The 13,141-nt window shown below is 44.6% G+C and overlaps 1 protein-coding gene across 2 annotated transcripts in view; it reads left to right on the top strand.

Moving 5' to 3' along the window:
* The window catches only part of DAAM1 (dishevelled associated activator of morphogenesis 1), a 175,129-nt gene that overhangs the window by 88,619 nt on the left and 73,369 nt on the right, over window positions 1-13,141 (top strand). For both annotated transcript variants that reach the window (XM_047863974.1, XM_047863973.1), the window contains one exon: window positions 2,036-2,125. In XM_047863974.1, the coding sequence (XP_047719930.1) occupies window positions 2,036-2,125 (90 nt within the window). The remainder of the gene's footprint in view (window positions 1-2,035; window positions 2,126-13,141) is intronic.

A 13,141-nucleotide genomic window follows, 5' to 3' on the forward strand; every position in this document is an offset into this window, starting at 1 on the left:
AGGGTGATCAATGATTTCAGGAGTCCTCCAGGTGATTCTGATACTCTCTCAGGTTTAAGTACCACTGCTTTAATGAATTCTGGATGTGCCATTGGAAGGATTGGAAAGGCAAGGAGGAGAAGTGGCAGGCTATTGCCAGGAGTCGAGGGAGCAGCTATTAGAGTGTAAGTTTGGGTGGTTTCATTGGAAATTTTAGAAAGGAAAAAAGGGCACCTGGGGGGCTCAGTCTGTTAAGCATCCAACTCTTGGTTTCATCTCAGGCCGTGATCTCTCAGTTCGTGAGATCGAGCCCCGTATTGTCAATTCTCTCTCTGGGTTCTCCTTCTTCCTCTCTCTCTCTGCCCCTCCCCCACTTGTGCGTGCGCATTCTCTGTTTCTCTCTCAAAATAAATAATAAACTTTAAAAAATCCTGACACTTCTCAAGAAAGAAATAACAGGGCTTGATGATAAATGGAGGTACAAGTATGAGTTATGAAGCTAGAGTCTACAAGTGGCAGAATTGCAGATAAATACCAAAGGCATTCAGGCAGGGGATGAGTTCATACTCCTCAGGGATCTAAACCTTATCGTGCCTTAACCTACAGCATCTTTTTATGTGTCCTACACCCACCAGCCTCTCAATGAGATAACTTTCCCTATGTAATAAAAATGTACCAGACGCTCAATGCCAGTAATAAGGACCAGGGATGATTGAGTTATTAAATGCCAAGAACTTATGTCTAAGCACTTTATATTTGTTATCCTACTGTTGTTATTCAGTAGTTACTGATGTTTGTAAATTGCTCTCCCTTACTGTCCAGTCTAAGCTTCGCTCCACTGTAAAATTCATGTTTCCAGACACTGATCTGAGAGGCTGAGTCTGGGTCCTGGAGTCTGACAGCTATATGCTGAAAACCAGCCCCATCATTTACCAGGTGCATGGTCTGGAGCACGCTCCTTGCCCAGTCTCCCACCCAAATTTCCCCCAGTTGTATTACAACAGGCATTGTTATTACGAGGAGGTAATAATGAATGGAACTCTGAGTTGTTGTGAGAACTGAGAAAATGCCTGCACGGTGCTTGGCTCCAGAAGCACTGAATAAACATTAGTGGGGCCTGTGGCAGTGAAGATGCCACGCCCTTGTTCACAGCCGTCATTGGCTCTCCTTCGTCAAGAGAATAAACTCCTTATTCTTTTTCCTAAGACTTTTCACAGGGTGCCTCAGTGGCTCAGTTGGTTAAGCATCTGACTCTTGGTTTCTGCTCAGGTCATGATCTCACGTTTCATGAGTTTGAACCCCACATCGGGCTCTGTGCTGACAGTGTGGAGCCTGCTTCTGATTCTCTCTCTCTCTCTCTCTCTCTCTGTCTCTGTCTCTGTCTCTCTGTCTCTCCCCATCCTCTGGTCTCTCTCTCTCTCTCTCTCTCTCAAAATAAATAAATAGACATTACAAAAAAAAAAGACTCTTCACAAACTGATCACTCCCAATCTCCCAAACTTTTTATGTGATGATTCTTTGCATAATTCTGGTGTTTCGGCTAAGCTGATCTCTGTCCCCCAAACACACCTAGTCTGGTCTCGCACCCTGCCTTTGGTGCTATTGCTCTCCTCTCCTTGTCATGTGCGAGTTCTTCAGGTCCAGCCTGATACTCAGTGTTGAGTGGAGCCACCCCCAGCAAACCCTCATCTACAATATGAGTAATCCTTCCAAACTCTGGAGCTTTGATGGCCTTTACTGCTCAACAGACCCCCCCCCCCAGCTGTACACACTGGCTCAGGATGATTCTGTGTGTGCTCAGCTCACTTTCCCACACCCTGCAGTAAGTGTAGGCTGAGCCTTGTCCTTCTTGCCATGCTTGATACTCAGCCCCATGCCAGGGACGTGCCTTCTTAATGGTAACAGCATACACCTTACAGTCTCAGTCTTTTCCAAGTTCATTGAGTTCTGCGTTGGTTTCTTTTTTTTGTTTCCCCCTCTGTAATGACCCTTGATAAACTCTCCTATAGGAATAACATTTAATCTCTGAAATACTAATTATTATTTTTCTTCTCAGGATGAACTTGACCTGACAGACAAACACAGGGAAGCCATGTTTGCACTTCCAGCTGAGAAGAAATGGCAAATATACTGTAGCAAGAAAAAGGTAAGAAACTCATTGTGTTTATGGTTAACTGGAAAATTATCATTGTTGATTCCCTTTGCTCTCTCGTTTCGCCACCAGAATTCAGACAGTTCTTTATAATGTACAGACCAGATCGTGGCCTTGTTGCTACTTGGGGCAATGTGGTGATGCCTCAGATGTTGTTTTTATCAACACTTCATTGGACACCTTCCCATATCTCCTATACCTGTACCTGCTATTCATAGTCTTGTTACGACTGAGACCCAAAATAATATTGGCTTACACCAAGATCAAATTTTCTCTCTGTTTTTTACATAAAAGTTGGTATCTCGGTAGGTTAGGACTAGTATTCTGGGGTCTCACTCCTCTGTTCTTACCTTCTAGCAGCTTTCCGTTTCAGCATCTCTAAGGTGTGGCCTCATCCTCATGGTCCAAAGTGGCTGTCTGACCATTTCATATTCCAAACTGAGGATGTGGGAAAGGGAAAGAAGGCACAAACTTACCCACCTCCCCTCTTAGGGACATGTCCTAGGAGTCATCCACCTGAATTCCCTCACAGCCCACTGTTATATGGCCCCAGCTGCAAGGAAATCGATCTTTATTCTGGGTTCTGTTACCTTTGGAGAAGGGGAGAATGGATATCCTGTCCCGTGGTGCTAAGCATCACCGCATGGACTGTATCTCCTGCAATAAAGTTCACTCTGCTTTTACCCTGTGGCAAATTCTGAGATCATGTCCACCCCATTTTTGGAACCAATTAAGTTCATGACCATCTTTTACCACTTTTTTCTTGTGTTCAGTAGAAACTTGAATCACGATGGGGTAAGCAGGAAGGGCAGGCTAGCACCTAGGAGAAATGGTACCTCTCTCTCTAACAGGCAGTGGACACTCGAGTTCCTCACTCTTGCCACAAGGAAATAAGAACAAACTATAGCAATCCAATTTCTTTTCAAGACACAATATCAGTCCGAGAAACTTTTCCTATGTGACTAGCGTGCATTGTGAGACCTCCATTTACCCATGTGAGTGTCTCTGAGCACCGCTGCCCCTTTGCTGCCTTGTCTGATTGCTGTGCTGTCCTTCCAGGAACATGTCTGCAGTAGTGAGCCTGCATGTGCCCCTCTCCAGCCAGACTTTGTGCCTCTAGGGGCGAGGCACCATGTCTTAGCTCATCTTTGTAACTCCAGCATCGGACACGTTGAAATGAGTGCATGACGAGTGAACCACTAAGTTGTCACGAGCGTTATGCTGAACTGTCAAAAAAAAAAAATTAAAGCACAATTAGTTTTCCACCTGAGCAGTTACAATTGCTACAACTATGTGGGGGTTTGGTTCCAGAGGCCTTTGCTGAGAGACGTATCCAGCTCTAACCTCTCCGTATGGTTTTCTGAGCTGCTACCAGATCAGACCAAGTTGTAGACCTAAGGATTCCGAATCTAGTAGTAACCAGGAAGATGTGTTTGTGAATGATTGTGTCTTCTTCTTTTTTCTCTTTGTACTGTCTCTCTCTTATTGAACTGATTGTCATAGCTCAAGGACCAGGTATAATACACTGGGAAAGCATTTTGAAATTAAAATATGTTCTGTTCTGAAAGTGATGGTATTGTATGGTCTTTGAAAGCAAGGGAACTTTCACACAGCCATCTCAGGACCTGGCCCCTGGAACCAAGAAGGAAAAATCTTCAAGTTCCTTATGTGCACAGAGGACATGTCTGTCTATCTTGGCTCATCCGAGTGCAGAGTTTTTTTTCTCAAAATTAGGAAACAATATGAAGTGGGGACTGAGAATATACACTGGAGGGAAGGAAAGGGCAGGAAAATGGGAGCAGCTTACTGAGGGGAAAGTTTTCTTCTTTCCCAGATTTTATTACACCCTTGACAGCAATTGTAAGTTAATCATGGAAACTGCTGCCCCTTAGACTAGAAAAGGCAAATCCTGGAGGATAGTAATGACCTTGGACTTGGCAGCTGTTGCTCATTTTTCAATTTCCAGGCCTATCAAATCCCCTTGCAAACCCTGCCTCATGTGCACATGGTGAGGTTGCCTTGTTGTAGGAGGATAGATAGGGATGTGGCCCCTGGCCTCTGCGTCCCATTTCTTGATGGATGGGCCCTTCCTCCTAGTACCTGGCCAGACTGCACAGACCTTTGGAAATGCGGTTCTCCTGCAGGCTTCAGCCCTGCAGCCTGGATTCCTTACATGACAGCCAAGTTGTGGCTGAGTGGGAAAGCCATTTGAAGTCTTTGGGGATTCCCGTGGGGTTATAGATCTGCCTCACTTTAAAATGTATGATAGGAGCCTGGGTGGCTCAATGGGTTAAGTGTCTGACTTGACGTCAGGTCGTGATCTCCTGGTTTGTAAGTTCGAGCCCCATATCAGGCTCCACGCTGACAGTGAGGAGCCTGCTTGGGATTCTCTCCCTCCCTCCCTCCCCCCCCAACCCGCCCCTCCCCAACTCGTGCATTCACATGTGCTCTCTCTCTGTCTCTGTCTTTCTCTCTCTCAAAATAAATAAATAAATAAACTTTTAAAAATGGTTTTAAAAAACCGGATGGGAGTGTTGCTAAATGTAGGTTTTTCTTGATTAGAGCTTCTCAAACTGTTAAGCATGCTATGTGATGGATCTGAAACTGACCTTTCTGGGGCACTGTAATAAATAGGGAACTAATACAATGAGTAAGAGAACACAAAAATTTAAGTGTGAAAAGGGCATAACGTTTACCTCTCTTCATATAATGCGATCCCCTAACGGACAGTTTGGTCATTCTCAAAGTGGAGCCCATGGTGGCCGTCCGTATTACTACGAACAGATTGTTTTCCTTGGACCGTATCTTTGGTCGCCTTTTCAAATCAGGCTTGTCACCAGCAAGTCAAACCACATCTATTTCTCGGGCCAAGGGAAAGCTACATACTCACGGCTTTTTAGATTTTCCATCTCTCAAGATTAGAACCCAGCGCATTACAGACATTCTCACACATAGTGAAACCATAGAGTAAGGGCCCACGAAAGCCAACAGAAACAGACACATGAGTTGGTGAAAAGCAGGCTTTCTGTGTAAAAGTGTACAGCAGTTGTGGAGGCAAACGAGGCTGGGAACTGAGGATGGGGCCAGGCCTCACGCAGCCAAGTGGCTCTTTTCCACCCAATAGTGACTTGCGTCCCAACAGCGGCTGTCTGCTTATCAGGCTCCATGTTCATTTCTCACACTCGTCTCTATCTAAGTCTCCGGTTGAAAACCCATTTCCAGAGCCAAAATGAAAGCAGCAAAAGTATTTCTGGGGCTGAAAGAATTGGAGAGAAATTAATTGGAGGCTTGCCTAATTGAGTAATCCGGGGGAGAGTAAGAGATGGATGTTGTGGCCTTGTTGAAAGTCCAAACAAATCTGTAAAAATGACGGGGCTGGTTGGGCAGCCGTGGTTTGTCATATGCAGCAGTCCACTGTCAAATTATTTTCACTTCTGTGAAAGGGCCAAAAAAAGGTCCTGTTGGTGGGGCTGGAGGTATTTTCGAATAGGAAATGTTTGTGGTTCTTATCTTTAAAGGTAATTCCCTTTTTAGTTCCAATCACAACATACTCTTTTGTTTAAGTGAGGTTTTTCCCAGTCTCTAGCCAGAAACTGCATCTGTTAACAATCTTTTGGATTTTAAACTGAAACTTTTTAAACAATGAACCATCTGACCACGAAAGGCATCTGGCCATGCTGTATTTGCTTATTGTTAACATGATTTTTAAACCCTGGGAAAAGCAAGGAGAGGGCTGCGGAGAGGAGAGAGTAAAAGGGCGTGTGCCCCGTGTCACGGTGGCAGCGATCTTATCGGCACCGGCAGGAATCTTTAATTGCAGTTTTCCACGGGAGCGACTGCGCCAGTTGCCTCACTTAACCAGTCCTTGTAAGTCTCCAAAAAATACCTGCTTCCCCTCCTGGAGCTTCAGAGTTTGCAAAGTAGATGAGTGGCGCTGGACACTGTTAGCGGTAGTGTCATCAGGTATTTGAGGCGAAGATCAAGAATTTCCCTCCTTCTGTCTCCAATCTCTAAAGCCACGGCTTAAGTAAATGGCTTTGGATTCTCCATATTGCACTTCTGCATCTTTTCGGGTCTTCTGTGGAGGAGGTGGCTTTTACTGCACCGCTGAGTGTGTGTTTGACTGTAGTTCAATTAAATCCTTTAAGAATCGTGCCCGACCCGGCTGCAGCGGAGTTGTTGTGATTTGTGCAAAGTGCTGATCTGGTGCCAGGTACATTTTGGAGACCTCTAGGAAAAGTGGCAGAAAATTCAGCTGGTACTTTTCATTCACTCCCGCCTTTTGGTTCGCATATCCTAATTGGATCGCTTCCCCACTCCTCCCCACAAAAAGCAATTCTCCTTTTGCCACACACCAAAAAAAGATTGAAGTTGTGTTGTGTACAGTCGCCAGGGTGCAGTTTCAGTTCCTTGAGAGCGGAGGCCCTCTTGCGTTCAAAGGAACGTAGGCTGAAGCGCTGGAATTAAGACCAAAGGAACCACCAGTTTTCTGCACAGCTGTCAAACAAGCCAGGTATAAAACGAGGGGGTGAGATGATAGTTCGCCCTGTAGTCGTTTCCAGTATCCTACTGAGAGGCTCCTGTGGGGAGGCTGGGACGAGAAGCAGTGGTCGGGCACTGGACCTGGAAGACGTGAGAAGGAAGAGAAGCTAGATATCCCTCCTTGATGGTAGTTTAAATGTACAGTAGAGTGAGCTTTGGGTTTTCAGGCACTCACTGTGTTAGCTGTCAAGATTGGGGAGAGGGAGTCCGGAAAAGGGAGAAAACCAGATTTCAGTAAGTATGTTTCTAGACTTTTAAAGAAGTACTTGCGTTGGTTTCCTGCCATTGAGTTTTCACCTGATAATGGATTCCAGTTGGGATTTGTACTCCTAAGGGCTCAGGGGTTGAGGAAAGTAGCAGAAGTAGAAGTGAACAGAAATAAGATCGAGCTGTCTTTCCCCCTCTGCTTCTCTAAAGAAAACGAGGGAAGCACATTAGCTGGAGGACAGTGGGCATCCTCAGGCTCTGTAGGCTCTGAAACTCTCTGCCTTGTCTACATATTCCATGGCTCTGAAAGGGAACATAATTGCATATAATGCCAGACTGAACCACTAAGGAACAACGAGCTTTGAGTTTCTTCACTCCATGCAGCAATACAATTGGCGGAGGGCAAGCTGGTTTGTGACTCACCTGATGTGTATGGAGTACTTTCTGTAGGTCAGAAAGTACTGACTAAACTCTTGGCTAAACTCTGAGGATGATTAAACAAATAAGTCAAATTTCCTGCAGCGGGTGATCCTGGTAGGAGAAGTAGATAAAATCAAATAGTTACCAAGTCTTGTCATAAGCTCCGTAACGGGGTAAGCAAACAGGCTCTGGGGCACAGGGGAAGGAGCCACCAGGCTTTGGGGGTGGATGTGTGTGACTCAGACAACAGCTCCTTTACCACTCTGACCCCTCTAGCACTTGCACTGGTGAGAGACCTGACACTGTCATGCTTTTGTCCCGTCTTCTAGAAACTGGCCCCTTTTTCAGTAGTTGAGCGATGTTCACATCCACTGTCTATTTTCTCTCTTGATTAGTACTTTGTTCTCTGTCCCTTTTCCAATACTGAAAAGGTCAGCTTTAGACCGTTGGCCTAATCCGATTGATCTTCGCTAAACACAGTTTGTAGGGCTTGTTAGGAAATCTGTAAAGAGGCTTAAACTTTTGAAAAAAAGACACTGGGGGGAGACTGAAATAACTGAGGTTTGTTCAGCATGGAGAAGAGAAAGTCAGGTAGAAATTCTAACATGAGCTGATGTCCACTGGGTATACCCCAGTGAAACTATGGTATCTTGTCAAAATATTGCCAACTTAGAGTTGGTAAAGAGCGGCTGCCTCAAGCCCTCCCAGTAAAAATCTCCATGCCAAGCTGACTTCTTTTTTTTTTTTTTTTTTTTTAATTTTTTTTAGTGTTTATTTTCGAGAGAGCGTGCGTGCGAGCAGGGGAGGGACGGAGAAAGAGGGAGACACAGAATCGAAAGCAGGCTCCAGGCTCTGAGCTGTCAGCACAGAGCCTGATGCGGGGCTCAAACTCACGAGCTGCGAGATCATGACGTGAGCCGAAGTCAGACGCTTAGCCAACTGAGCCACCCAGGCGCCCCTGACAGTCTGACTCTTCTCCCAAGGGTCCAACAGTTTTCTCCCATGATTCAAGGACTGAAGGGTTAAGTCCTGGCATGGCAAAAGAGGGGACTCCAGGACCCTGTTCCCACATTGCATCATTGGTTCTGATTCACTGACACCCTTCACTGACTCCCATGCTATACGGGTTGATAAATATTTTGCCCATTGGCCTGAGTATGAGATGCTGATTGACCTGAAGATGGTGACCAAAACCTTTTGATAATATGTATTTGGAGCCTGAAACGTTCCTCTTCTAGGAATTGACTCCACAAAAGTGATGAGAAATGAAAGCGAAGACCTATACGTGAGGCAGTTCTTTGCAGTGTTCTTGAAAGCACAGGATTGTAACCAACTTAAAGAGGATGGTTATATTATAGCACACAATCCTGACAGTATCTTGTAGCCATTGAAAAGTCATGTTATCAAAAGAAAAAAAAATGTCATGTTATCAAAGAAATTTTAATGACCTGGGAAACTAATGATACAGTGTTAAAAAAAGGTGTAAAGCTATAATTGGTTCGATCAAAAGTTTGCAAAAAAGTATATAGATAGAGGTAAGCAGACAGAAACAGTTGTTTGTTGGGACTGTGGGTGATTTAGTTTTTTTGTTTTTTTTAATGTTGATTTTTGACAGAGAGAGATACAGAGTGAGAGTAGGGGAGGAGCAGAGAGAGAGGGAGACACAGGCTCCAGGCTCTGAGCTGTCAGCACAGAGCCCGACACGGGGCTCGAACCCACAAACTGTGAGATCATGACCTGAGCCAAAGTCGGATGCTTAACTGACTGAGCCACCCAGGCGCCCCGCTTTTTTGTTTATAAAGATATTTCCCAGATTTTCTACAGTGCGTTATTCTCCCTCTTACCTAGGAGTATTTTTTTTCCCCTGATGATAAAAATAAAATTGCTCTTTTTAAAATGTGCGTTCAATATATTTTGTATGAGTCGGGTTTCAGTCAGAGAAGCAGGACTACTGGGGGAGACACAGAGCTAAGAGATTCACCCTGAGGCCGGCTAAGCACTCTTTGTCAGGCTGCTGTCTTTATTTCTGTTGCGGAAGCTTCACATTCTGGAGCAGGCAGTTCGGAAGAAAGGTGGGTGTAACTGGGAGGGAGCAAGGATAGGCTGGAGCCCACAAGGACACACAAGCCAGTGTCCATTCTCTCGACCTCTGGCTCTTGTGTGGGTGTCATGCAGAAGCCTGAACCATTAGTCATGGACCTCAGCACACACACACCTGGGCCAGGAGAAGCTGAGGGAGGATCCAGGGGAAGGTGGGGCAGTTGCAGACCCGCCTGCTGTTCCACACCAACAAGGTGAGCCAGCCGATAAAAGACAAGTAGGAAGAACAAAATGGCTGCTGCTTTGCCTCTGGCCTCTACACCTCCTGTGAGAGCCTCTCTTTGTGGCTCCCCGTACCCAGAAGCCTCCAAGAAAGGATATCGTTCAGCCTAGCCAAGTCGAGCATTATAAAGCCACCACATACTTGTATTGAAATGAGGAGGAAAAATAAATATTATTTAAAATGCAGCCAGTGCTTGTGTTGTCAAGGCAACCCTGGCTTTTTTTTTTTTTTTTCTTCCTTCCTTTGTCTAGCTCAGGGACCTGTTTTATTTTTTGTTTTTTTTTGTTTTTCTCCCCTCCATCTCCTCTTTTTTTTTTTTTTTTAACTCTTCCTTTGTGACATTAAAACAAAGGTGAATCTATAAACCACCCAAAGGTTTTCAGTACCATTTATCTATTTAGGCAGTGACTGTGAAAACATGGTGATCTTGGCCCTAGTGAGATTTCCTGAGTTTTCTGCCCAGAAACGCACTGAAGCCATGTTTCTCATTGCCCTTTCTCCCCTAAGGAGGGTAATCTCAAAGCTAACGACCCATTTCCTTTCTTTAGTTTCATTTATTTTTTTTTAAATGTTTGTTTCTTTAGTTTTGAGAGAGAGAGAGCAGAGGAGGGACAGAGAGAGAAAGAGAGAAAGAATCTCAAGTAGGCTCTGCACCGGCAGGGCAGAGCCCCACGCAGGGCTCGAACTCACGAACTGTGAGATCATGACTTGAGCCAAAATCAAGAGTCAGACGCTCTCGACTGACTCAGACTGAGCCACCCAGGCGCCCCTTTCTTTATTTTCTTTTAATTGCAAAAGCCAGTGCCGTCAAAATGAACACCAAATTGTAGATTTGGAGTAGAAAATTCAAGGACTCTCTGCCTCTGGCAGCCCTTGAACCAGTGTTGAAATAAAGGGTGGTTGGTTCATGAGTATTTATGTGACTCCTATTCCCGTAATCCCTCGGTTCAATAATGTCAGTTTGGGGCTTTTTTTTTCCTCCTGGTATTAACCAATTCTGCCATTCTAGCTGTGCCTACTACCACCCTTGTCTTGAAGTCTGCAGAATGGTCCTGAGCTCATAGTTCTGTATTGCCACCTGGTAGGTGGCCAGCTTCATGAATGAAGAAAGCAGTAAGCAAACTTGCCCACAGGGTGAACCAGAACATATCTATCTTCCCCGTGCTTGGAGAAGTGAACAAATCTAAAATATGGTGGGCAAGTTCTGTAGTCTTTCAATGGTGTTCTATATTCTGGCTCAGGTACAGGCCTCTGTTTTTCAGGCTTCACCAGTAAAAGGACTTCCCTTGGGGTAGATTATCTCCAAGAGCCTTTCAGTCAAGAGATCTGTCTACAAGCTCCCTACATTATGTTTGCCCCTCATAATTGTTCTAAACTGTATTGTAATGTGATTGCCACTATTTTTTCTAAGATAAGCAGAAGGCAAGTAACAGCTATGAGAAAATATTTTGCATAGTTACAGGCCATCTGAAGGGTGACCAGAGAAGGGAGGATACCATTCACTAGGAGATATTTCTGAACCTTCTGATTTCTCTCTCCTCTGTATAATGAGATCAACTTCACAGGGTGGTTGTGGATATTAAGATAATATGATGTCAGAGTTAACGGAGAGCTTGGGGCATGGTGATGACAGCTGTTGACACTGTCAATGTCAGTGATGGTGACTATGATCAAAATAGTAGTATGGACTCACTTTCTGTTTGTCCACACTCATGCTAGTCTGGGGTTCACGTCCATATTCTTAAACAATGATACCTGGTTTTCACAGAACAGTAGTGAAGATTTTAAAAGCCCTCTCTCTCAGTTGGACCACAGAAACTTTTGGAGGCAGAAAAAGTGAGTTAGGAGGATAAATTATAGATCAGGGAAGAAACCAAGACGGTCTTCACTGTTAGCACCAGAAATGGGCAGGAGGCCCCTTTTGTGTCAGAAGTTCTAGGGCAGTGGCAATCAATGTGTAGTTCCTAAGTTCCTGGGCGGAGCTCTGAATCTGGTATCAGGAGCGCCCTTAATTGGTACTTGGGAAGGTTGGGACCCTGAGAACGTCAGAATCTATCCCACTTCTTCTCACCCACCTGCCCACTGCAGTGCTTCAGTCCCTGCTGACCAGCTGCAGCCCTTGGAGATGCTCCCATCATTGGGCTTGCTTGGCAAGCAGTTGTGAACACCAGCTGATCTCTGGGAAATGGGTATGTGTGTGGATCAAGCCAGTTTTTAACTAAAATTCCTCTTTTGCTGCCTAGGAAAGGCAAGTGGTTGAAAGATCTTCAGTTTTTGAAATAAGAGCACTAAAAATAGTTTTAGACGAAAACATTACTACTGCTATTTTTTTTTTGCAGTGGGGAAAAATCCCGTGATAGGACACAACACCAAGAGGTTCCACGAAACAAGTCAGCTTTACAAATAAGTGATTTATTGGGTTGAAGTGAGCTGGAATTACCCCCTGTTCAACAATAAAATTTGTTCAGAGTTGCAGCATTATAATTCAATAGTGCATTCTAGCTGTGTGATTTCCAAAATCCATCTAACAAAACAAAACTTCGGCGTTGAGGAGATCATAAAAGAATGTTTTAGGGACACTGGGTGGCTTTTGGCTCAGGTCACAATCTCATGGTTCTTGACTTCGAGCCCCTCATCAGTCTGTGTGCTGACAGCTCAGAGCCTAGAGCCTGCTTCGGATTCTGTGTCTCCCTCTCTCTCTGCCTACCCCGCCCCCCCCCCCCCCTTGTGCTCCGTCTCTCTCTCTCTTTCTCAAAAATGAACAAACATTAAAAAAAAAATTAAAAATGCTAAAAATAAAAAAGAATGTTTTAGCACAGATACCATTATTGGTAGAAATCGTAAACCTAATTACCAGAGCAGATGTTCTGGGTACCGATAAATTGGCATTCTCTAAAATTTCTGAAAACAAATTTCTGATAACTTTCCCCTCCACTCGTGGGATAAACTACTATAGCCCAGTTGGTGATATGATTTTTCTTGTGAAATTTTAAATATACAAAAAAGTACAGAATATAATGAATACCCGTGTTTAACAACTGCTGACATTTTATAATCACCATGGATTTTTTTTTTTTTAAACATTTATTTATTTTTGAGACAGAGTAAAACAGAGCATGAACGGGGGAGGGTCAGAGAGAGAGGGAGACACAGAATCTGAAACAGGCTCCAGGCTCTGAGCTGTCAGCACAGAGCCCGACGCGGGGCTCAAACTCACAGACCGTGAGATCATGACCTGAGCTGAAGTTGGCCGCTTAACTGACTGAGCCACCCAGGTGCCCCTCACCATGGATTTTTTATTTTATTTATTTTTTTAATATAATTTATTGTCAAGTTGGCTAACGTACAGTGGATACAGTGCGCTCTTGGTTTTGGGGGTAGATTCCTGTGATTCATCGCTTACATACAACACCCAGTGCTCATCCCAACAAGTGCCCTCCTCAGTGCCCACCATGGATTTTTTAAAAAGAAAGGAAACATAAATATAGCTGAAGCCCAAAGGTGACCTATTCTGGAGG

This window comes from Prionailurus viverrinus, chromosome B3 (genome assembly GCF_022837055.1).
Source record: "Prionailurus viverrinus isolate Anna chromosome B3, UM_Priviv_1.0, whole genome shotgun sequence".
In the NCBI taxonomy this organism is placed as follows: Eukaryota; Metazoa; Chordata; class Mammalia; order Carnivora; family Felidae; genus Prionailurus; species Prionailurus viverrinus.